The following is a 26,681-nucleotide window of genomic DNA, read 5'->3' as shown; positions in this document are numbered from 1 at the left end:
TGGACGCTTGTCTCTGCAGCCACGTGGACCAGGAGGTGTCTTCTACGACCAGGATGGAGGCACGAGCTGTCCCACGCAGGCTCTCGCTGTTGGCGCTGTTGGATCCGGAATCGGCGTCAACAGGCCTTGGCAAAGGCAACCCACGCGGTGAGTGGAAACGGCGTCTGGAGTGGACCAGGAGGGTCCGGGGTGCTCCTCTTTTGGAAGGGAGCAAGGGCCAGTCTGGAGCAACCAGACCAGCAGTGAAGATTTCAAAGTTCGTCGTCTAGGAGGCCACTAGCCAGCCGGCAAGTAACCAGACAACGCGTCAAGCAGCAACAAGCAGAAGAGCCCCACGCAGATCTCATGGATGCTGGAGGGCTGGTCTTCGGTGCAGGAGCTGCTCGGGGCTGGGGCTCCTCAGTCCCCAAAGCACTTTGTCGAGGTTACCTCAGAAGTCGTGCTGGAAGCAAGTGCAGCTTCTTTCAAGATGGCCGGTCCCACGTGTCTCGTCGCACCCACGGATCTCAGCTGTGCTGCAGATGTAGGTAGAGGTCGGAGAGGTCTGGGAATCCGGGTCTCGTCGGGCTCTGAAGTCTGGATCCTCGAAGGAAGATGACAAAGTGAAGCCGCTGGACGCTTGATGGTGCCTGCTTGTGCAGGGTGGACACTCCTTGCCCACAAGGGAGATTTCTTCAGTCTTCTGTGTAGAAAGTCGAAGTCCAGAGTTTCTTCTTGTAGAGTTTCAGTTCAGGATTAATCTAATCTGGTATGGGACCAGCTCCTACCTTTATTCTCCTAAAGGGGGCTGCACTACTGACTGGGTCCCTCCCCTGGGTGGGAACAGGAAGGGGGGTGGCTACACCCCCTCTCCTTAGTCCGGTTTTCGCGCCAGAGCTGGGGCAGGGATGCCCCAGCAACTGGTTTGAACCGGTGTATGCACAGGGCACCTTGTGTGCCCCAGGCATGTCTCATTCCTTTCAGGCCTGTCCTACCCAATACACAAAATCCTGTCTGGGGTGGTGCTAGCACCTCCCAAGGCAGGAAACCCTTTGTCCAAGCCTCCCTCGCTGGCAGGACTCCCAGCAGCAAGAGGTCAGACTTGTGTCTGTGGTGGCAGCATCCATTTTGTGATACCAAGGCTCGAGTTAACTTTAACCGGGGTTCTCAGTTACATACATGTCGTGTCCCTCTAGAAGGGTGGAATGCTACCCCCGTCGCCAGAATTAGCGAGGGGGTAGTATTCCAATTCGTATGACACCTTACTCGACATGTTTTGATAATGTTATACCAAAGTTAGCATTTAACCGCGGGGATTATAATGCACTTGAGAGTATATGGTATAACGTTATCATGGAACAGCTATTAGGACTTGGTTCCGCAAGCTGCCGACGGGCTCAGCTCATGCCAGAGCACCACCTCACATAATTCCAAGCACTCTGCCTTCAGGATTGATAAGGCCTGCCATAGGAGTAACTGATAGGAATATATGTGTCCATTTTAGGGTTAGATATAGGTATACTATATCTATAGCAAAGGGTGATTACACCACCTTGCCCCAGCTGTCGTACAGCCAGTTGTGTCAGTTTTGGATGGCCAGCCAGGGGTGGCATAATACATGCTGCAGCCCCTGGTAGGCCCTGGGTACACCCATGCCCTGGGTACCTAAGGTACACTGTACAGGGACTGATAAGGTGACTCAGTATCCAATTAGATATGTACCTAGGGTACATGGAGTCCATTTTAACAGAAAGAGCAGGAAGCCTGGGGTCCTGAATAGCAGGATCCCAGGCCAACTAAGTCAAAAACCAGCAAAACACTAGGCAAAAAGTTTGGGGCAACCATAGTCAGATATCCACCTTCCTACAAATGTGAAAGTGCTTTTCGACAGTTACGACAAGCCCTTTGTTCAGCACCAGTGTTAGGCACACCAGATTACACAAAGCTTTTTACACTTTACGTGCACGAGAAAGATGGATGTGCATTGTCAGTGTTGGTTCAGTTACACGGCGATAAGCAACGTCCGTGTGCATATTTCTCAGCAATTCTTGCCCCTGTTGCTAGAGCATTACCTGGGTGTTTTCGCTCAGTTGACAGCAGTGTCAATTCGACAGAGTGAGGGAATAGTTTTGTCACACAAATTGTTAGTGCTAGTACCACATGCTGTTGATGTCCTTTTGAATCCGACAAAGACGCAGCACTTGACTAGCGCTCGTCTTACAGGATATGAACTGACATTGCTAGCCCCCCACATTACATTGAAGAGATGTGCAACTTCGAATCCAGCCACTTTGTTGCCATATCCGGCGACTCAGTCTCAGTCACAAGAAACGCACGATTGTATTTTTCTGACTGAAGAACAGACAAAGGGTCGCATTGATTTGCAAGATACGCCCCTTCCAGATGTGGATGGTGAATGGGTCTTGTTTGAAATTACCAGATGGTACGACCTCAGCCGCATATGCAATTACCACGCTTGAGACAATAGTGGAGACAGCTCTTATACCACAAAAATCGGCCCAAGCAGCTGAATTGATAGCTTTGACACGAGCATGTGAGCTCAGTGCTGGTTTGTGTGTGAACATCTACACAGATAGCCGCTATGCTTTTGGAGTGGCGCACGATTTTGGCCTACTCTGGAAGGAAAGAGCCTTTCTTACATCACACAAAATACAGATAATGCACGGAGACTTAGTGCATAATCTTTTGACTGCATTGACATATCCGAAGAAAATTGCTATAGTAAAGTGCAGTGCACACAAGAAAGTAACAGACAAGATTGGACAGGGAAATGCTTTTGTAGACCGCATAGCACGCGAAACTGCGATGCAGAGAAATACCACTTCTATGTATGTAGTGAAGTCACAAGCTGAAAGATGGCATGATGCTAGGCAGGAAGTGCGAGAGATACAGAAGACAGCTTCTGACAAAGAGCGTGAACAGTGGTCTAAAGAAGGAGAGTTAGATGATGAAGGTTGTTGGAGAAACAAGCAAATGGATCGATGGAAGCTGCCTATAGCTTTCGTACAACCTATGGTTCAGATGGCACATGGGCTAGCACATGTTGGAGTTCTTGCAATAACGAAAACGAAAATGCTTACGCAAGTTTGGGAGCATCCAGAGATTGCTAGCACAGCTAAGAGAGTAGTACAGTCTTGCTTGATTTGTTTGCAATGTAATCCTGGAAAAGGGACACGAGTTCCATCTGGAGGTTTTGTTACACCAACTGCACCTTTTGAAGTCCTGCAAATGGACTACATTCAGCTTGAGCGGTGTAATAATTTAAAGTATGTCCTAGTGGTGGTTTGCGCCTTCAGTAAATGGATTGAGGCATACCCTACGAAAGATAATACTACTATTACTACTGCTAAGGTGCTACTGAAGGAGTTCTTCCCGAAGTTCGGTGTTTGTAGACTTTTATGGAATGATAACGGACCTCATTTTGTCGGGGAAGTTATCAAGTATGTCCTGAAGGGATTGGGAATCAAGCAGAAGTTTCATGCTGTGTTCCATCCACAATCTGCAGGATTGGTGGAGAGGTATAATGCTACTCTCAAGCTGAAAATCGCAAAAATTTAAGCCTCCACGAATCTGACTTGGCCAGATGCGCTGCCATTGGCATTGTTGTCCATAAGATCAGTACCACATTCTAGGACGGGTCTTACCCCGTACGAGGTGGTATTCGGACATCCGATGAATATTTGGGGAGTTACGAAGCCAAGTTCTGTGTATGATGTACCTTGTATTTTAATGAATGACTATTTGGCACAATTAACTGACAGTTTGGTTTCTATTCATCCACAGGTTCGAGAAGCACTCCCTGATAAATCCCAAGGTGAGGGCCATGAACTCCGCCCCGGTGATTTTGTGATGATAAAGGTATTTGAGAGGTCAAGCAGCTTGGAGCCGAGGTGGCGTGGACCAGAACAAGTACTCCTCGCCACGACAACGGCAGTCCGGGTTACCAACAAGAGGAACTGGGTGCATAGCACCCATTGCCGGAAGGTGTTGTCGACCTTGGTGGAACCTGCTGTGCTGACCGATCATCGGGATATCTTGACTACGGAGAAAGGCCCTGCTGTATCACCTGACGGATCTGAGGAGTTCTTCCCGGACCAGACGACTCCTGGAGCAGCGCAATACAATTTGAGATCAAGAAAGTGATTTGCAGTTTTTTTTTTGTTGCGAGACTGGTTGAGCAACCGCTCTGGGTAGTGGAAACGGAGAGCCGATATGACAAGGGAGGGGGATCAGCCCTGCGTAGTGTAGTGACACCTGTCTTGATCTGTGGTAAAGAAACCAACGTCTGCCCAGAGTAAAGAGCTCATTGACTATTTTTTGTTTTTTCTATTTTTTAGTTTGAAGAAGACTCTTGTGACTATGAATACTACTAAGAAAAAGATTTTAGGAGTATTAAGTGTTTTTTTTTGTTCTGACAGTTATAGCAGTGATTACCTGGTCTGTTGAAATAATGATTCCTGCTCGGAAATTTCTTGTGGTTCCTACATCTCCGATTCCGGAAGAGCATCAGCATTTTACTCTTCCATATCATGAGTATAAGCATCGAGAGTCCTATTTGAATAATACATTTGTTCAGATGCTCCACCACACGCACAATGCAACTAACACTACAAATTGCTGGATGTGTGGTATGCTTCCAGCTCATCAGAAGAAAGGTGGAACGCCGTTTATTCCACTTCCTTTTTCGCATAATGGTTCTTGTCGAGCCTGGTACACTCTTCTCTTTTCGAACAGAAAACCTGCAGTAGGTTGACTTCTCTTCTGTTTGAATAAAGAGAGTTACCAAGATGAACATGGGTATCCTCAAGCGAATGGAACTATATGGGAATGGGAAGAATATCGACCAGACAATGCTTCAACGCCTTATGTTTTCACCCATACAAGAGATTCTACCACAAGCAATGAATCTGTAATTACTGTAACATGGACAAAGGCAGACCTCTGTGTACAAAGTACTGGACGAATTCCAGTAGGAACTAGTGATTGTGTTGTTATATTAAATATGGATGGAATTAATGATAGCACCTTTTTGGCCTCACATAACACATATTTAGTATGTGGAAGTCATGGGTATCATAGATTACCTATAGGGTGGTCTGGTATTTGTTATGTGTCTTCTATTTCCCCGTTTTTCTTGCACCTGCTTCATATCACCGAGATTTTAAACTGTTCAGAAATATTTCTATGAATCGTTATAAGCGAACAATTCGGATTGATGACATCGATCAAACAGACACTAGCCTGCAGCAATATGTTGATTTTAATTTAGGCCTGTTCCCCTTTGTAGGTGCTGCATTGAATAGTAGGAAAATACGACGATTGACTAGAGTTGTAGAAGCTGTCACCAATGAAACTGCTGTAGTTTTGGGTAATATTACCGAGGAACTGCAAGTTGCTAGAATTGTAACTCTTCAGAACCAAATGGTTCTGGACGTTATGCTAGCAGATAGAGGAGGAGCATGTAAAGTTATCAGCAGTAGTTGTTGTGTATTTATTCCTGACAATTCGCCTTCTGTATATGAAGCAATTCTTAAGCTGCATAAAATAGCTGCTGATATTCATGAGAAAAATGGCACCTGGACTTTTGCCGGATGGTTCTGGGCTTTGATTTCCGCTTGGGGTTTGAAATTACTGACTATTCTATGTGTTGCAGTTGCATTGATTTTCACCTGTTGTATGTGTATCCATTGTGGCCCAATGCTATGTTCTATGTGCATAAATGCCTGTATACCATCCAAACGAAATGCCGTAAAAGCGCAACAATCGTTGGATAAAGAAGTGATAAATATAATGTGCATAGATATACGAGATGAATGCACAGATTACCCTAAAAGAGCATATGTCTTTAGCTAACACTAAAAGGGTCGTCTGTTGTAATTTGACAGCGATTAAATTGAGTTAGCAAAAGACATCTCAGTTCTAGCCGTTATCTTGACATTTTGCGGCATCCATTTTGCGGCATCCATTTTGGATTCACGGCAGCCATTTTGTCTGCCACACGCTGCCTCGTGTCGACCATGTGCGTTGTCCTACCTTTCTGCTCATGGCCTTTGAGTCTGCCCAGCAACAGGCTAATAATAGCATCTCTGTGTTTTGCCGCGGACCATTAGGGTTCGCATCTGTTAATGGTTAGCCTTAGATTGGAATGTGTTAGCCGAGACCTCAAGAATGTTAGCTCCTCCCACTGATCGATTGTGTTTCTCGATATTGCCTTGTATGGACATAAAATGTGCTCTTATGCTTTGTACCGCCTTCTTTTGAGCCCCTGTGTGGGTATAAATAAACCATGTGTCCAGTAGCCCTTTGTGCTACTTCTCGCAGTGCCGAATGGTACTGTCTGAACTTTAGCACCACCTCATGAGGTGTAATAAACTTTATGTTTTGCATTTCCAGTTTCCGTGCCAACTTTTTCCTTTTGGGTCTGAGGACTTCGTGCGCAGAAGGGCGAACCCCTTGCACTAGCGGGTCTGGCTGAGGCCTGCACGACAAGGTGATGGCGAATCCTGCAGCCCACTGGCGTTTGGTGGGCCTGAAACACCGGACTAGGAAGGTTTGGAAGCAGTGGTGGCAGGGGAGGTGGTGGACTGACCCGCCCCCTGGCCCACCTTGGCAGGTCCCACGAACCGCGGCTGCGCTGAGACTGTTGCTGCACAGGCCTGTGGCTTTGATTGGGCGCACCTTCCTTGGCCACGAAAGGAGCAAAAAGCCGAAGGAGTGCACGTGGACAAAAAGGCCCAAGGACTTGGCCGTAGCCCGCGAGTCCTTAAAACACTCCAACGCACTGTCTGCCTTGTCGCCAAAAAGGTGAGTGTCATCAAAAGGCATGTCCATCAGAGTGTTCTGGACATCCCCAGAAAAGCCAGTCATTCTCAGCCAGGCACGACAGCATAGCTCCACTTTCATAGAAATCGCTCTGCCCAGTGAGTAGGCGGTGTCAAGGCCACAACGACTCGCTAACGTGGCTGCAACTCTTCCCTCAGCAATAGCTTGGGAGAGCACCGTCCGTGCCTCCTTCGGACACTGAGGCAGCACCTGCGCCACCGTATCCCACACAGAGTGAGAATAACGGCCCAGGAGCCATTCAATGTTCACAGCCCGCAACCCTGAACTGGCGGAAGAGAAAATCTTCCCAAACTGCTCCAGTTTCTTGGATTCCCTGTCCGGAGGTGCAGAAGGGAATGCGCTCGGAGACGCAGAGGCATGGACAACCAAGCTCTCAGGGGTAGGGAGTTGGGAGAGGAAATTGGGGTCGCCCGGGGCCAGGCGATGGCGTTGGGCCACATTCCTATCCACAGGAGTCTCTGTGTTGGGCCTGGACCAGGTGCCCAAAAGAACATCCGAAAGTGCATCATTATAGGGCATCAGCGGCTCCGCAGAGGAAGCCGCCGACCTAAGCACTTCTGTCAGGAGGTTAGTCCCGACGGCCACCTTAGGGAGCTAGAGGTGGAGAGTCTCTGCTGCCCTATGCAACACCACTGAATACATACCACCCTCTGTAGCCACGGTAGAAGGAGACAGTGTGCCAGGTTCTGGAGAGATATCCAGATCACCTGTGTCCTCCAAATTCTCTGCCCAGTCCGGGTCTAACTCGCATTTGACTGCGAGAGGGTCTTCATACCCCTCCCAGTCATCCTTAACCTGCTGGGCAGGTGGGATAGAAGGGGGAGGATGGAGAAAGGGATCAAAATCCCCCATCTGCGTCAATCGACACCGGTTCGGCACAGTCCCCATGTCGGGGTGGAAGCCGGGTAGCATCGGCCGAGGAGCCGGCCGACGGTGGTGCCATAGATGTTGATGTTGCTGGAGGTCATACGAGGCCAACCGACATTGGCTGGGATACATGTATGGATCCATGGGGGTCTCACAGCGCAGAGCCCGGAGCAGTCGACGAAGAAGGGCGAGGACCCCCAGTCGGAACCGTGTGGCCCGAAGGTGTGCCGGCGGGGCCCGACGGGCCAAAGAGACGGCCCATGGCTGACAGAAATTCCTGCAGCTGGGCCGGAGTAGCCAACGGATTAGGGAAAGGCAGGGAGGCCGTTGGCAACTGCGTAGGCACCGATGGAGCCGCAGGGGTGGCATCACCCGCACCCCCAGGCAGGTGGCGCGACAGGCTAGGGGAAGGCGAAGAGCGACGTCGCTTCTTCGACTTCTTGTGCTTCGTCTTACCTGACTGAGTGCGAAGACTTCGTTGAACGATAGTGGAAGCTCAGCGACCTGTCCCTCGACCTCTCACGGAACCAGGACCTTGAACGGCACGGAGCAGACTCCCTGGCCTCAAGCAACTTTCGTGAAAGCTCCCGCAAAGTTTTCGGAGCCATGGCCAGGCAGCCGGGTCACGACATGGGGTCATGGTCGCACGGTGAGAGCCCGTCACCAACATCATGCGGGAACAAACCTCGCAAGACTTGAAACCGGACATCCCTATAACACCAGAAGTCAAAGACGCAAAATGCACACCAGGAAACCACATCCTGTGCCTGAAAGGTGGTTGGGGCCCAAGAGAGCTCTTCAGACTAGATTAAAAAGGCAGCTCTTAAATATCAAGATCTTCGAATCTGATAGAAACTTCTAGCTTACCTTAGAATTATCCCCAGGTGTCAGACAGGATCAAGACAGTTTTCCTTAGTACCCCTGTGAGCTGGTAGGTGGCACTGATTGGCTTTGCATGGCGTCCTCTGCATTGTCCACGCCGGAAGAGATGAGCATCACCCCAGCTTGCTGACGTCAGTTCTTTTCTTTCCGCGACTGTCAATGCAGATCCATTGTTAGCTACCTGCTAGTGATTTTTAAGCTGAACATTTAGTCAATTTTTTTAAAGAGCTCTTCTCCTGGTGTGCTAAGGATGTCTACTAGAAAGACCGGCTTCAAGCCCTGCAGCACCGGTCATCAACAGTTTTTGGTGAAGGACCTGCATCTCGTTTACCTACATACTCTTTGACAGCTCTCGTCTCTTTGGAGAAGCAACGCCAACAGATATTTTACAATTTATGGTAAAAGACCTACAAGTACCAGAACATTGCCATAATCCATGAATGGATACCAATGGGTGGATTGTCACTTACCTGAAATAATTTAGAGAATACATGAAATGTGTTAACAGCACAAGCTCCGTCAGTCTCTGACAGCATCTGATTGACGTGGTAGCGCCAGGCTTCCTCTTCATCATCATATGCCACAGGCTGGAAAGCTGCCAATATGGCAGAAAGAAAGGGGGATGGCGGAGGGGACGAATGGAAAAACGGAAAACAGTCCTGGTCCCCCTCATCTTGGCTATATGAAAAAAACAAAGAACGAGTTATGCTAGAAAGCAATTTATTTTTAAAACTATGCATTATGCGTTAATAACATCAATACAAGTTGGATTTACAAGGACTAACATCCTGCTCCTTATTCTATTACAAAACACAATTACTGTAAACTTACACATTTTAGATAAATGTATAAAGTATATTTATTACCCAATGACAAATAAGTGACTTAACTTCGTAAACATTCTTTGGATTGATACCCTTTACCTCAATCTTTGAATGTGCTTCAGGCACCATACTGGATTGAGAATCTTTATTTCCTCAGCAAAAGTTCGCCAATGATGTTAGGTGGTGTGGCTGCAGCTCCAGCCATGGGTCGCTTCCTTAGAGAGCATGACAACACCAATCCATATAAATTATTACCTTGCACACTGACCTGTTTTTTTTTTTGCACTCTTGTGAGGCGAGGTGAAATAACAAAAAAGTCCTTAAAAATTTGAATTCAGAACAACGGAGTAAAATATAAAAAAGGACACATTCACCTAGTGGATCTATCCCCTTCTGAATGGGAAATGAGTGTAGGTGATGCAGAATCTGTGTGAAGATAAGTATCTAACAGAAAGAGTATTACCCGAGGTAAGTAACTTATTCTTCTGACAGAAATTTGATTTTGCAGATAGCTCATCTTTGCATGCATCACATAGCAAAAGGATGGGGTTTGAAAAGCTGGTTAAACTAAGAAGTTGTGGAAAACTGTATGAAGTGACCTTATCTCTGCACCTCCAAATCCAAAACAGTAATGCTTTGCAAAGTTGAAGAGGGAAGCGCAAGTCACTATTTTGTAGATCCCTGCCACAGGAACTACACCTGCCAGCAATTAAGTAAAAGATTTTGCTCTGATGAAATTAGCCCTAATGCCCTCTGGAGATTCCTTATGAGTTAAGTCATAACACATCTTTAAGCACAAAATGATCCATACAAACCTCTTCTAGATGGCTTCATCTTGCTAGTACAGCCTATGAAAGGCTGATCTTCAAGTTAGAAGCCCTTGGTATGGCCAATATATAAAATAAAGGACCTCTTTAGTAGGATAAGAAAGGTGAAGAAAGCAGCTAGGGTGACACAATGACCCAAATGGGAGGATGTGAGGAAATTGGGGTATTTGATATTGTGTGGTAGTGCAACCTCACCAGGTAATACACTAACCAACCCTTTTAGGACCACTGGGTTACGCCTACCAAACACATAGCTAAAGCCTGGGTAGTTGTGGTACTCAGAAGCAAGGCTTACACAGAGGAACAAGTGCTAAGTATTTAAAATGCACCAATACAATTGAAGAAAGCAACACAACAGAAGAAATCAGTCACCAAAGGTTCTATTTTTATGAGAATTTAGACACTAGAATAAAAAAGATCCACCAGATGGTTCCCAAAGATATCGATTTTACAAATAATAATAAATCAATGCAATTTCACTCAACCCAAACATGGACTAGCCTTGGCAAAGTCAACTAACTGGACACTTGAAAAGATTTCAAAGAAAACTTAGGTACGTGTCAATGGGGTCATTAGAACAACATGGGGTGACTGTTTCCAGCAGGGAGTTTGTCAGGGGGACCAGCAATGTCCTCAAGAACGGTTACCTTCGCAGAAGAAGCAGTCCTTCAACAGTTCCAGGCACTTTATCTGCGTTGCTATGAAGTGGTCCTGATTCACAGGATGAAGGATGCTGAAGATGCTCTAAGGATGCTGTGGATGCAACGTGGTCAGTGTGAGAAGTGGGCCTGGCATATGCTGTCCACTAGTTATATTGGGCACCTTGCACAATCCAAACAACCCTTATTGATGATAGGTTTTAAGACAACCTTTATTGAAAGCTATCCTAGTGGTAGCTTTGGAGAGCAGCCTTTAGGCTAAGTTTGAAGGAGTGTAAAGCAGATTGGTTTACCAGATTATTACTTCTTGAATGACCAAATGAAAGGAGACGTCAAAAAAGGTAGGAAGAAAGAGTAACTATCTAGGTTCAACCTCCTATATTTTACAGTACAACACAAAAATCCATATGTGATGGATCATAGGAACCTAGCCAGGGAGAGATTGTAGGTCCACCCGATTTGGGTGTGCCTAAGTAGAAAAGAAAATTTCTTTTCTTGAGTCCCCCTCACTCACCCAGGGTTGCCCCTAGGTGAAATGCTTCATCATTGGGGCCATCCCAAGCATCTACTGCTTGGGGTGTGCTGCGACTTGCGAAGGATACGTAGGAGCACTGGATTGTGAATCTATGTGTAGTGTGGTGTATGGGGGAGTGGTGTTTTGTGCTAGTTTAAAAATACCTAACCAGTAAGCCAAAGTTTTATTCCTGCTTCTAGTCGGTAGGATAAAAAGGGGATAGATAAAAGGAAAAATAACTTATGTGGTTATAGTCGCTAATAATCCGTCGACATGTTTCAACGTGTCCCCTACACCTTTTCTTCAGGACAACGTGGGGGCCAGCCACATGTGTACCACTCCGGTGAACAAACCTAAATTAAGGTGAAAATCTGAGGTGGCTAAATGCCGTATTCTTCAGCATACTAGCCGCATACGCTGCAAAACTGTAGGAGCTCCCTTAGTGGAGCATTTTACTACCTTTGAACATAAACCAAACAGTATCAAATGGATTATTGAAAAAGTGAGAGCCAATGCAAGAGGTGGAGACACACAAGTTACTACTTGTGTAACCATATATCTGTAAGAGACATTAGTTAGTATTAGATTCCTTACCTTAGAATATCCCCAGGCGTCAGACTGGATCCGGAAATTTTTGCGTAGCAGTACCCTTGCGCGTCGGAAGGCGTCGTCTGCGGCTCCGCGTCCGTCGTCGGATGACGTCGGAGTACTTAGACGCCGCCTCCGCGTGCTGACGTCAGTTCTTTTTTCCGCGCCAGCAAGCGCAGATCTGGAAAAAGCAGTAACCCTAGTCATTTTTTGACTAACTTTTTTGATCACTTTTGATTGTTTCTCTAAGTCTTTCGACTCCGAACGGTGCCGTAGGGATGCCTGATGTCGGTCACGGATCCTCACCGCGTGTGTTTATCTTGTCTCGGCGTCGACCACGACGACAAGGCCTGCTCCGACTGCCGGGCCCTCTCTTGGAGAGCCTGGCAGGAGCGGTCCCGCAGGCGACTCGAACTCCGGCAGTCGGTAACGCGCCGCGAGAGGTCCCGTTCCCATGGGAGGTCGAGGGACAGGTCGCGGGCTCGGAGCCACCACAGCTCCGAGAGTAGGCCGCACTCCTCCGGGTCGAAGTCGTCGTCAGGTAAGAGGCACAAGAAGTCCAAGCGGCGTCATCGCTCTTTGGACTCCCCCGGACGCTCGCGCGATGCGGCCGGGGGTTCGGGTGACACCACGCACGCAGCCGCCGCGTTCAGCTCCACACCCTCTGGTCCCTGGGCTAAACGCGACGCAGGAGGAGATCAAGCGCTTCCTCATGGCCATAAGGAGCCTCTCTCCTCCGACGGGCTCCGCGGCGCCTTCGGGCCCAGCGGACCCCGTCTGGGGCCTCTGGCGGGTCGGGTGCTCCGGCCTCAACGCTGCCGGCGCCTTCGGGCCCGGCGCCGCTAGGCCCAACTTTCCCGACGCCGCCGGCGCCTTCGGGCCCGGCGCCGCAGGGTTCAGCGCCCCGGCGCCGTCGGCGCCTTCGGGCCCGGCGCCGCGGGACGCCACTGGCCCTCCTTCAGGATCTGGTTCGTCGCCGGTGGACCTTATGACCTCCCCGGCGTCGGACCCTCGGTGTCGCCTCGGGCGCCGCCCTCGGGCGGCGCCGTCCCCGGTTCCACCTTCGTTCCTGTTCAGACGTCGGGACGGCCCCGATGGGCGCCGCTCAAGACGTCGTTTGGTGAGTTTCACTTTTATGAACAGGCCCCGTTAGTTGAGAACCCTGAGTTTCAGGAGATGGGTGATGAAGAGGACTGGGAGGGGTCTGAGGACCCTCTGACCAGGGAGTGTCAGTCTCATGAGGACTGGGCAGGAGACCTTGGGGAGGCCAGTGGCCTGGACACCTGTCCAGACACTAGTTTTGTCTCCCCTCCTACCGTGGCTTTGGAGGAGGGGGCAACTTATAGTGTGGTGCTGATGAGGGCTGCCAAGGCCTTGGGCCTTGAGCTCCCCGTCGAGGCCGTGAGGACTAATCTCCTCACTGAGGTCCTTAAACCGCAGTCAAGCTCGGCCGAGCCTCTGCTGCCTTTTAATGAGGCCTTGACCGACGTTCTTCTGGGCACTTGGTCAAAGCCCGTAGATAGGAACGTGGCCAGACGCCACCGCCCAGCCCCGGGCGACCCATGTTTCCTGTCCACCCACCCCACCCCCGAGAGCCTGGTCATCCAGGCCTCCAATTCCCAGATCGCATTCCTGTCGGCCCCGCCGGACAGGGAATCCAAGAGGTATGAGCAGTATGGTAAAAAGATATTCTCATCCCTTAGTCTGGGTCTGCGGTCTTCCAACACCGCATGCCTCTTGGGCCGTTACACCCACTCTGTGGGATACGGTCGCGGAAGTGCTGCCAGAGTGTCCGTTGGAGGTACGGGCCAAACTCGGCCAAGCCCTTGTGGAGGGCCGGGACGCAGCCAAATATTCCATCAGGTGTGGGCTGGATACCACCGACTCGCTAGGCAGAGCGATGGCAACGACGGTGGCGGTCAGACGCCACGCCAGGCTGAGGTCCGCCAACTTTTCGGCAGATGTCCAGAACACACTCATGGACATGCCGTTCGATGGCCGTCGCCTCTTTGGCGACAAAGCGGACCATGCGCTCGAGCGCTTTAAGGACTCCAGGGCTACGGCCAAGTCCTTGGGCCTTTCGGCCCCGCGCCAGCAATCGGCTGCTTATCACTCCTTTCGTGGCCACGGAAGGGGTGCACCCACACGTGCCGCTAGCCACGCTCCGCAGGGCAATACCCAACGCGGTGGCGGCCGTGGTAACCGCCGTCCGGGCGGTAGGGGTCAACGGCGAGGTCAGTTCACACCTTCCCCCGCAGCATCCGCCTTGAAACCCTCCTAGTCCGTGCTTTCAGGCCCATGTGACGCCAGTGGGGGGCAGGGTTCGCCATCACCACCTCCACTGGCGCACTGTCACTTCGGACAGGTGGGTGCTGCAAATCGTCCGAAGGGGCTACTCCGTCCCCTTCGAGGCGACTCCTCCAGCCATGCCACCGCAGAACCACCGTGTATCGGGGGATCATTTGCGACTTCTGCAGGAGGAAGTTACGGCCCTCTTGGCCAAGGGGGCCATCGAGCGCGTTCCTGGGCCAGAAGTAGGGTGTGGTTGCTACTCCCACTACTTTCTGGTACCCAAGAAGGGCAAAGGGGGCCTACGCCCTATCTTGGATCTACAGAACGTCAACGGCTTCCTCCGGAAGGAGAAGTTCAAAATGCTGACACTGGCTCAGGTCTTAGCTGCCCTGGACCCAGGAGACTCGATGGTAGCGTTGGACTTGCAGGACGCTTATTTCCACATCCCCGTCCTGTCGACCCACCGGCGCTACCTGCGGTTCACGGTTGGCCACGAGCACTTTCAGTTTACCGTGCTCCCCTTCGGCCTTACCAGCGCCCCACGGGTGTTCACAAAGGTGATGGCGGTGGTCGCAGCTCATCTGCGCAGGTTAGGGGTTTCAGTCTTCCCCTACCTCGACGACTGGCTGTTGAAGGCGGGCTCGCCCCAGACAGTCGTCAGCCACCTCCAGACTACGGCAGATCTCCTGCACCAGCTGGGGTTCTCCATCAATGTGCCTTCAATAGCACTCTTAGCAAAAGAGAATGTAAATGGATACACCTCCTCGATACGGTCAACAGGCGGTTGAATGAATTGGAAGAAGTCAACAGACAGGTGGCACTTTTATGAATTCGGGATTAGGTGCGCTATCTGTACCTGATTAAAAAAAAAACTGTTGCAGAAAGATTTTTTACAAGTGCCTTGAATATAGAATATGTCGAAAATGTGTCTCTATGTTGTCTGTGAATAATATGTGAAATGTATATATGTACATATTCTGTTTTTAATTGCGAGGTGGCTCATATCCATATTGTTGGATTCGTTAATTACTGATGAGCATTATTAACGATTAAACTGTTTGATTGCTACAGAGGGGGGTCTCTAATCCGATACAATGTTGTTTAAATTTATGTACATCGGGTGGTTCTTGATGTTTCAATGACTGAGGGTTGCTGCTACTCCAATGCTAATAGAGGATGATTGATGGCACCTTGCCGGATTAATATTGTACAAAAAACAGTTTGATGTCACTGATATATTCCGATTTAATTTGCGTAGGATTCTGTTCCCTTATATGAGACCTATTCAATATGGCCGCTATTGAAAAGGGACCATTGAGATATGCACCGATTCCATTTGGTTAATTAAATACTATTGATCTGTGTAACACGCTTTGTAATATAGTTTAGGGTATGAATTAGGAAACTCTATTATAACCGTAGGTGGTTTTGATGCACCCTTACTAACCCAAGCCAAGATGGCCGACGATGTTCACTCGAGAACTGCGTGTGCTATAGTTAGATTTAGTTCTATTTATTAATTATCTTGAAATATAGTACAGCGAATGAAAGAGATCACCATATACGATCTCTTTTGAAAAGGTTTTGCAATTCTTAATAACCCGGACAAACAGACTTGATATTGACTTAGTCCTTCTTCGATATCGCTAGTTCGAACGGTGGTTTATTCAACCTCGGATGGCTCACGGTAACTTGCTGCCTCCGATACTGTTTTTTCCATCAAGCAGACGCATACGGTAAGCGTTGTGGGAAGTAGAGGCTTAATCCAGATGAGCTTGGTTTACATTGTCAGCGTTTACTGAATTCGGTTGTTTGGTTTTACCTTGTAGTTGCCTGAGCAAATTGCTGGAAAGTTGGAGCACTTACTACCAATCCGGTATGGGCTCACAATAAATAAACCGATGAGGAGGATAATTTTAAAAGTGGCAGAACCCATTCACAGGTAACCATCTTTTAAGTGGTTATCCATTGTTATCTATATTATTGAGTGTTCGATTGGGGACATGCTGACCCTAATACATACCCTTTACGAATTCTTTTAGGGTAACATCCATCAACCACTAATTAATGAAACTCGGACTCTAACTGGAGCTCACAAGGTATTTAAAATTGGCCATTTTCAGTTTAAATTCGACAATTCGCAGTACGGAAATTTGGCTTTGATAAGACCCTATTGTCCATTCATTTTCTCTATAGGATAGAGAACTGCCGGTCTTTTACGTGGGAGTTTCACCACTTTACACCGTTTAGGGTAAGCGAATTGAATAAATGGGCATATTCACCTAGTCATTTAGGTAAGGCAAGAGTTTAAAGATGTATTCATTTTCTTTTTTGTAGGGACATCTATAATCCCTTGGTTGCCCCACCCTTTTATTGTCCTGATGAAGACTCGCATGGCCAGGCATAAAATGACCGCATGGCCCTAAGACGAGTCGAAACGTCAACGCACTAGTTACTACTTGTGTAACGATATATCTGTAAGAGACATTAGTTAGTGATAGATTCCTTACCTTAGAATATCCCCAGGCGCCAGACTGGATCCGGAAACTTTTGCGTAGCAGTACCCTTGCGCGTCGGTAGGCGTCGTCTGCGGCTCCGCGTCCGTCGTCGGCGCCGTGATGACGTCGTCGGAGTACTTAGACGCCGCCTCCGCGTGCTGACGTCAGTTCTTAGACACAGCTTTTCCGCGCCAGAAACGCAGAACTGTGCCAAAAACCAACACTGGTGCCTTGAAACTAGGGCCCTGAAAGGTGGTGACCTTAACCCTAGATATCGGTTCGCAGAACGGGGATGATGGGTGGGTCAGTAAGGAATCTATCACTAACTAATAAATAAATAAATATATAAATCCACATTTGTAAAGCGCACAATCACCCGCAGGGGTCTCTAGGCGCTGGGGGCCGTTGGGAAGATTAAGCAAGCTATTGCCCAGAGTCACATGGTGCTGGGCTAATCTGCCGCCGGTGCCGGGGATCGAACCGTGATCCCCAGATTCCGGAGTCACTCACCCTAGCCGCGGCGCCACACCTCTTCCCAGATACATCGTTACACAAGTAGTAACTTGTGCATCTGAAAGAGACACGTTAGTGATAGATTCCTTACCTTAGAATAGATACCCCAGCAATACCAACCCCGGTGGTGGGTCTGTGAACCAATAATCACACCAGAAAGTCCTGGAGGACGGAACGGCCAAAGGTACCATCCCTCCGAACTTGGCTGTCCAGGCAGTAGTGGCTCGAAAACGTGTGCAGCGAGGCCCACGTAGCTGCCTGACAAATGTCCTGCAAGGGCACTCCCCGGCCCAGGGCAGTTGTAGCCGCCGTGGCCCGAGTGGAATTAGCCCTCAGCCCAACAGGAGGTTCCTTCTTGGCCAAGGAGTAACGAATATGCTACTTACCCGTATGCATCTGTTCTTGGCATGTAGGGCTGCTGACATTCATATCTATGCATAGATCGCCGCCTAGTGTTGGGTCCGGATGATTGCACATTGTTGTCCTGGAAGAGTCTTCGAAGTATCACGGGATAGGTGGCTCCTCCCCTGGACTACAGTGCGCATGGGCATCCACTCCATCCTCAGATTGTTTTTTGCCATTGTGGCAGAGATGGAGTGTAGTACAGTAAGTGATGACCATGCTAAGAGTAAATTAGAGTGCTGCAGCCGCTACAGGCGCCGGGGAGGAGGGCGGGCGATATGAATGTCAGCAGCCCTACATGCCAAGAACAGATGCATACTGGTAAGTAGCATATTCGGTTCGAGGCATGTGGGCTGCTGAATTCATATCTATGCATAGAATACATAACAGTCCCTCCATTAGCGGCGGCCGCCTGTGCCAGCTGCAGCAGTTTGAAAAAGTGTTTTTAGAACAGCCTGCCCTACAGCTGCCTGCTGTTTGGAGTGCACATCTACACAGTAGTGTTTGGTAAATGTGTGTGTGGTAGACGATGTGGCTGCTCTACATATGTCTTCTAAAGGAATATTTCCAAGGAAAGCCATGGAGGCCCCCAACTTTCGCGTGGAGTGGGCCCGTGGGGGAACCGTTAATGTGCGCTTGGCTTTTTGATAGCAAATTTGAATGCACTTAACGATCCACCTGGTTATACCTGCTTTGGAAATGGGGTTGACTTTGTGTTGTGGCGAAAAGGCAATAAACAGTTGTTTTGTTTTCCGAAAATCTTTGGTCCTATCTATGTAGTACATTAGAGCTCTCTTGACGTCTAGTGTGTGGAGCTTTCTCTCCGCCACTGACTCTGGATTTTGGAAGAACACTGGCAGTTCTATAGTCTGATTGATATGGAACTGTGAAACCACCTTAGGAAGAAACTTAGGGTTAGTGCGGAGTACCACCCTGTTGGAGTGAATCTGTATGAATGGCTCCTGGATAGTTAGTGCTTGGAGTTCACTAACGCGTCGCAACAATGTGATTGCTATCAGGAAAGAGACCTTGCGCCACGTCCGAGTTCAGACGCCATTCGTGATCCATCATGCACCAACGGCTGAGTTCGTCCGCCATGGCGTTCAGAGAACCTGCCAGGTGTTGAACCACCGGGGTCATGCCCTGATGTTCCAGCCACTGCCAGAGGCGCAGAGCCTCCTGGCATAGGGTCCACGACCCCACCCCGCCCTGTTTGTTGCTGTACCAGATGGCGGTGGTGTTGTCCGTGAACACCTGCACTACACTCCCCAGGACAGAGGGGAGGAATGCCTTCAGTGCAAGTCGGATCGCCCGCAGCTCCAGAAGGTTGATGTGGAGCTGGGACTCCGCCGGAGACCAGAGGCCTCTGATCTCCGCCCTTCCCATGTGGCCCCCCCAGCCCTGGAGGGACGCGCCCGTCACAACTACGTGCTCCGGTTGGGGTAGGGAGAGGGATCTGCCACTGACCCAATCATTAAATGTTTAGATAAAGCCAAACCAAAGTTCGCATTCAACCGCGAGGATTATAATGCAGTTACGAGTATATGGTATGGCAATATCATAGAACAGCTATAAGGACATGGTTCCGAAAGCTGCAGCCAGGCTCAGCTCATGCTGGAGCACCATCTCACACATAACCAAGCACTCTGCCTCCAGGATTGTTAAGGCCTGCCATAGGAGTGACTTATAGGTTACTATGTGTCTATATATAGGGTAGGTATAGGGATACTATACCTAAGCAAGGGGGGATTACACGACCTTACCCCAGCTGAGTGATCAGCCAGTTGTGTCAATTTAGGTGGCCAGCCAGGGGTGGCATAATATATGCTGCAGCCCCTGGTAGGCCTGGGGTGCACCTATGCCCGGGGTACCTATGGTACACTATACAGGACTCACAAAGGTGACCCAATATCCAATTTGGTATGTACCTAAAGTACATGGAGTCCTTTTTACAGAGAGAGCAGATAGCCTGGGGCCCTGATTAGCAGGATCCCAGGCCAACTAAGTCGAAAACCAGCTAAACACAAGACACAACCATAGTCAGGTATCCACCTTCCTACAATCACCTCCCCCCCCCCGGCGGACAGGAGGGTGAAACATTGCAGCACAACGCCGAAGATGGCATTCCAGGCAGTCTATACCTAGAAAGACAGAACTGAAGCAGCGCCAGCTACGCCCAAGTAATGATCAAGAAACCGCACCAGGGGAATGCACCAGGAAAGGCAAGAATCTGGGAAGGAGAGTCCACACCCTCCCAGCGAAAGATAGAGCTATGCAATAGCTACAGGTACCCCACATGGGTTAGGACATGTCCATAGAAAATTATGGGAACCACTCTTAGGGAAGAAATCCCTTAACAGAGAACAAAACTATGAACCCGCGGCAGAAACCACAGAAGGCTTAGTAAGCTGCCAAAAAGTATACTCTTGCCAAACAAGGGCTGAACCAGCAGCCAACTGAAGAGAGGGGCCAACCAGAGGACCCCGAGGGCACAGGAAACCACACAGAAAGTGTAACAGGAACTCCAAACACCAGATTCCAGGAGCAAATGAGATAACATCTCCCACAAAGTCCCAGAGGATCAACAAACCAGTCTACTGAGGAGGAGAAAGACGGAGTCCCACAAGAAGACGCTAAATGGCGGTGTCCGCATGAGTGTTAAACAGAAGGACCCCGTCAAAGGGCAGGTCAACCAGATGTTCCCTTATATTTTCAGGAAAAACAGCATCACGTAGCCAAGCATGGCGACGGAGAGCCACCGAAGTGGACAAAGCACGGCCGGGAGCATCGGCAACATCCAAGGCCGCACGAAGAATAAACGCGGCCAACTCCCTACCATTCAACACATGGCCCACAGATCAGTACGGGCACCCTCATGGGAGACATGAGAAAGAAGAGACTCCACAGAGTCCCACAGGCTGGAAGTAGCCATGGTCAACACACACAAAGTGTTAAGCGCCCGTAAGGCGCACTGGAAGAAGCGAAGACATTACGCCCCCATGAATCTAACCACCGGGCCTCTAAAGACGGAGGAAACAACACCACAGGCAAGCACGGAAAGGCATTTTGCAGAAGAGCCCCTTTGAGTAGAAGGATGGAAGGAAAGAGACTGGGTCGTGCGGAGCAGGGCGGTGGCGATGCAGGAGCACCTTAGGCACCGGATCGACTGTGGCAGGGCGCCCCCAAGCCACGAGAAGAGAATTCTGGAGTGACGCTTCAAAAGGAAGGAACAACTCCCGCCCACCAGAGCCCTGGTGGAGAACTTCCAAGCGATGGTCTGTAGGGAATGGAGTGACAGGTTCACCCATCCTCAGAATACCATCAGCTGTGGAAATAGCCCAAACAAAGGCAACTCTGGCCTCAGTAGGGCGCCGCGGAGAAAGCAATTCCTCCATAGGCGACGGCTGCAGACAGAGCCGTCCGTCCCCAAATCCAGCTGCAGGAGGAAGCGGCCAGCCAAGGAATAGGGGGGGGTCCACAGAAGAATGAGGAACCTGAGGGGCTCCAGAGGAAGGAGGAGAGGCTGGTGGAAAAGCCAGCCGCGAGCCATGGAAAGAAGGGTTCGAAGATTTAGCCGTGGGGACGGCGAAGATCCTCCCTGGAAGATGCCGGTGAAAAGGCAACACTACGGAACCCCGTCTCCGGGGAGGAGGACACCAACAGATGACATACCTCCGGAGAGGAAGGTACCTCGGAAGACGAATCATGAACCCGACGCCGGTGCGGCTCCGTGTAGTCCGCCACCAGCGCCTGACCAACATCGATAGGCGTAAGAGTGGGCACTTACAGCGCCGCGTTGACCTCTGCCACCACGTGCTCCCCAGGAGGCAGGGTCAGGGTCAACTGCGGTATGCGAAGAAGCGGCGCCAAAAAGCACCAGCTCGGCCTCAGACGGGGCAGTTGCCCACGCAGAGGACTGAGAGGGACTCGGAAAAGCACCCAAGGTCCCAGCCTCCAACCGAGACTCCTCCGGAGCCGGGGAGGAAGGCTCCCGGTGCCGAAAAGGTGCTGGCTCGGTCTCTGGCTCGGCAGCCGCCTGCGTAGAGGACCGAGGGGGACTCGGGGGCAAGCCCGGAGCCTCGGCGATCTCCAGCGACACAACAGGGAGCACCGTAGGGATTTGCGGCAAGGTGGGAGCACCGTGGGTCGAGGAGGAGAACCCCGAAGGGCCGCACCTCGGCGACACCACATCACGAGAGTAGCTACACTCTTGCAAATGTGAGACCATTTGCATTGCATATTACTAGCGCACATGCATCGTTTTCACATTCATGGAGGCCGCACCCCTTTCTTTAAGACCAGACACAATGGACACTCAACTTGACAAACAGGTGCTTTTTTTGTCAAACAGATTTTTTTTGTCAAAGCGCGCATGCCACACTTCTACTTTAATAGCGGCCATGCACCTTTCTTTAGACATGGTTTGCCTAAAGAAAGAGGCGTGGCCTCCATGAATGTGAAAGCACCACATGGGTGCTAGTAAACAAAACAAAAAAAAAAATAAAAAAAATAAGTGTGACCGCTATATTTAAAGTGGACCGTGCTGCTGAAATAAAGAAACTCGACCGCTATATTTAAAGTGGACCGACATTAGTAATTATATTTAAAATAAAAGCAGGTGGTTTGCTGCAACGTAGTGGGTGGAATAGGGGCAAATCATTAAACAAAATAGTGCTCACAGCCAAGATAAAGCGGAACGTGTAACAAGACAAGTAAAAGGTCCAGTCGCTATGGGAGGTAACAAATGCAGAGAAGGCGGTACCAAGGAGGTACTAACAAGCCTAATAACGACTCGGAAGCCAGCGTTTACGTCGGATAATGACACAAACCAATTACAAATATGGACAGAGAGTGGGCGGGGCTTCAAACCCATACTCCAATACTGCATGCATCGTATGCACTACCCAGGCTCGACCTAAAAAAAAGGATGAAATGATGTAAATCTTCTTAGGATGGTTGAGTTTACTTTCCTCATGAACTCAGTGTGAGTTGAGGTATAGTTGAAGAAGGGGGTACTTTAATTTTCTGGCTATTTCCACGATCGTGACCTATTGAGACAAGTGAAATACTATAGGTCACACTTGGATAATCAGAAAATACTTGCACAGATATTACAAACATTTTGTATGCAACTGATCCATCATTGGTTAAATACCAACTCAGAAATAAAAAGCCAGTCGAATGCAAAGTGAGGATATTTTTGTTGCTTCATCTTAATTTTCCAGAATTAAGATTAACAGAGAGTGTCTAGGCCACAGGACAATTGCTGAAACAGGGAAAATAGTTTTTATTTTCTAGAGAAAATTCTAAGTAACAGATTTAAACCAAAGCATAAATAAGCAACTGGTTTTAGCACTCCCACAAACAATAGGATTTATTGTATTTCTGTCACTTTCTTTAACTAAGCACCCTGCTCAATAATAGGAAAAACAATCTTCCTTGGGTTATAGCACAATATTTGTTACGTTTAAGTTACCAGTGACAGCACGTTTAAAATCTTACCTAGACAAACCAGAAAAATCTGCTTCTTCTTCTTCACACCTTTCATCCAGCTCTTTCAAAGCAAGCGTTACATCCTCTTCACCCACAGATTCAGGTGAGCTTCCCGGACAGGTTACTTCAGGTAATTCTGAAATGTCTTCCTCTTCAACAAGTTCTTGACAGACTAGAGGTTCATGTTGTTCTTGTGTAATATATGATCCAGTGTCTTCACTAGTAGAGCTTAGCTGGTCATCTTTTACAGATGATCCACCATCCTACAAAGCAAGCACTTTAATTATTTTTGGCATAAAATATGACTATTGGTAGCAATACAATAGCAGTGTTTTGATAAAAACCTCAATGAGTAATGCAACAATATATTTGAAATACATCAGAAGCAGACGTAACTAAGTACTAAAGAATAATCTTGGATCGAGTAGGGAGAGCAGGTTAAAGGAGAAATGATGCAGGGATGTTAACATGAAGACATCTACTACTGCAAAGCTTTCTCTTTCTGGCTGCTTGGAACATGCTGACGCACTGGATCCCGTTCAGTCTTATAGTGGCACAAAGTAATTTTGGTGGCATTCTGGATGCTCACAGTGTCCACCTCTTACACTGTCTATATTTGACACTATGAACCACCACAGCTTTATATACAGACTTTGCATGAGGAGCAGCTGCCAGAGAGTGTCAAATCCTCCGGTCATCTATGCCTCATGAGAATCATCTTACAGTGTTCTTTGGAACTCATCCTTTAGCCCTGCTCTTTCAATGTGGTGCCTCTTGCAATCTTAGTATGTTTGTTAGGCTACACTTTTTAAGCTCATGTAGACAAAAATCAGATCATCATCTCACATGATGTTGGATTAAAATAGATTATAGCTAGGCTCTGAGGCGCTGTATGTTTTCTGTCTCAGACTCATTCTATGAACCAACTGACCATAACCTTATATTGTATTTTTATGTACCCATTTTATTTGTACCCAAAAATGCGAACGCTCAGGTTTTCCCAATTCACTCGGAGTTATTAATCATCCCAGATGTTTTCCCAATTAATTTATTAAACTCAATATTTTTCTCTAGCATATATATATTAATCAGCTGGTATAGAGAGAAAATATGCTCCTCAAACATGCACTTCGCCATACATTTTTAGGTCTCGCCTGTCGATGCGCATGCGCATCGAGCAAGGCGAGAGTATTGGGACTTATCCGCTCTTTATCCACACTGCAAGGAATCGTGGCGATTCCTTGCAGTGCCCGTGACTTTTAAGCTCAATGCGCATGTGCATTGAGCTTAAAAGCGCGTGCACGTCCGTCTTTGTTTACCCGCTCCGCCCCCTCCCCGCCGTCTCGCATTTCCCCTGTCGCACTTCTCCTCCCCCCTCCCCTCTCTTCCCTCCGTCTTGTTTATCTTGTTTTCCTCTCCCCGCCTGTCTCTGCAGTCGCATGTATTCTTGTTTTCCTCTCCCCGCCGCCTCACTTTCTCCTCGCTCTCAACTCCGACACACACTCCCAGGATGATGCTGAATTTGAAAGTCCGGTTTTTATCTTGTTTTCCTCTCCCCGCCTGTCTCTGCAGTCGCATGTATTCTTGTTTTCCTCTCCCCGCCGCCTCACTTTCTCCTCGCTCTCAACTCCGACACACACTCCCAGGATGATGCTGAATTTGAAAGTCCGGTTTTTATCTTGTTTTCCTCTCCCCGCCTGTCTCTGCAGTCGCATGTATTCTTGTTTTCCTCTCCCCGCCGCCTCACTTTCTCCTCGCTCTCAACTCCGACACACACTCCCAGGATGATGCTGAATTTGAAAGACCGGTTTCTAGATGACACCCAGAAGATTGTTGCCAGCCTCGTTTAACCCATCACAATTTATTTGTGTTTAATACGTTTCTTCGGAACTTGGTTAGCTCATGCTTTATCAAAATGAATAGCGCTATCAGATTGTCTTATTTTATCATGCTCCATTACATAGCGCTTCATAGTGATTCATATAGCGCTTCCTATTAATGGCGAGGCGCCGAAGCGCGTTCGGAGGGCGAATAGCTTGATCAGATTGCCTTATTTGATCATCTTCAGTTACATAGCGCTTCGTAGTGCTTCATACAACTCTTCGCATCGAGGCACTGTAGCGCCTTCCATGGGCTGCTCCTCTTTTGAAATACACAATTGACTTTGCACATGCGAGGGATTACGTTGGGCGGCGGAAACATATTTAAGTGTCCCATCACAATTTATTTGTGTTTAATACGTTTCTTCGGAACTTGGTTAGCTCATGCTTTATCAAAATGAATAGCGCTATCAGATTGTCTTTTTTTAACATGCTCCATTACATAGCGCTTTACAGTGATTCATATAGAGCTTCCTATTACTGGCGAGGCGCCGAAGCGCGTTCGGAGGGCGAAGCGCGAAGCGCGTTTGGAGGGCGAATAGCTTGATCAGATTGCCTTATTTGATCATCTTCAGTTACATAGCGCTTCGTAGTGCTTCATACAACTCTTCGCATCGAGGCACTGTAGCGTCTTCCATGGGCTGCTCCTCTTTTGAAATACACTATTGACTTTGCACATGCGAGGGATTACGTTGGGCGGCGGAAACATATTTAAGTGTGCCTTCATCACTCTTGCCCTAATGCACTGCAGATGATTATGAAACAGAAGTACTCCTTACAGCGAAGCCATTCTTAATGCTTCTTCACAACATCGAGCCTCGAGCCCTCACTTTTGTGTCTAAATGCGAAATATTCCAGAGCGCAGAGAGCCTAGAAGAGCTCAGATGCTCTTTTTAATTGAGAGTTACAACAAGGAGGTCCTCACCTCACTCTGCATTTGCTGCACTTTCTCGTAGTGCATTTACGGGATTGTAGCATGTTTAGACATATTTGATTGTGTGTGGTGAAAACACTGCTTTTCACCCATTAAAAGTTGCATGGAATGGCCCACGCATTCTTTTTGCAGCTATATAAGTTGGTCAAACACACTGTCCCGGCATTAGTGCTCTCTCCTCCCCCCCCCCCTCTCTGTTGGTGTCTCCTTGAATCTGTGTGCCACACCATTTGTTGTCTGAGCCTCGGCATCAAAGGGTCCGCTCCCCCGCCCCATCAGGACCCACCCCCCTCCCTCGGTGTCACCTCTCATTTGCAATGCAATCGCGGGCCGCGGCACTCGTGCTTTAGCTGTAAACATCTCAAGTTACAGCTCGGTGCCGCGATTGCATTCAAATGCTTGTTTCATGTACTTCCTTTCATGTTCCTATTCTTTTTCCCCTTCAGGCAACTTTTCCCTTTCTTCTTTCTTCACCTCTCGTCATCATCTTCCTTCCCTCGTAGTTCATTCCTTTTCTCCCCTTTCCTTCCCTTCTGAGTTGTCGCTTCTTCTCCCATCCTTTCCCTCTGCTTATGAATATCTAAGCTCTTCTTTCCCTCTCTCTCATTTTCCTGTTCCCCTGTGACCTTTCTCTTCGTCCTTCTTCTTCAAGATCATTTCTCCTT

General features: G+C 48.7%; 1 protein-coding gene across 11 annotated transcripts in view; it reads right to left on the bottom strand.

Annotated features, from left to right (window-relative positions):
* Positions 1-26,681, bottom strand: part of FRYL (FRY like transcription coactivator) — a 2,496,013-nt gene that overhangs the window by 214,264 nt on the left and 2,255,068 nt on the right. For all 11 annotated transcript variants that reach the window (XR_013608325.1, XM_078678213.1, XM_078678216.1 and 8 more), the window contains 2 exons: positions 23,212-23,465; positions 9,063-9,270 (listed from right to left, as the gene is read on the bottom strand). Coding sequence is in view for 10 of the 11 variants with exons in the window: in XM_078678213.1 (XP_078534339.1) it covers positions 9,063-9,270; positions 23,212-23,465 (462 nt within the window). In the remaining variant the exon portion in view is untranslated. The remainder of the gene's footprint in view (positions 1-9,062; positions 9,271-23,211; positions 23,466-26,681) is intronic.

This window comes from Lissotriton helveticus, chromosome 2_2 (genome assembly GCF_964261635.1).
Source record: "Lissotriton helveticus chromosome 2_2, aLisHel1.1, whole genome shotgun sequence".
NCBI classification, from domain to species: Eukaryota; Metazoa; Chordata; class Amphibia; order Caudata; family Salamandridae; genus Lissotriton; species Lissotriton helveticus.
The sequence above is the reverse complement of the archived record's forward strand: the minus strand, read 5'-3'. Positions and strand labels throughout refer to the sequence as shown.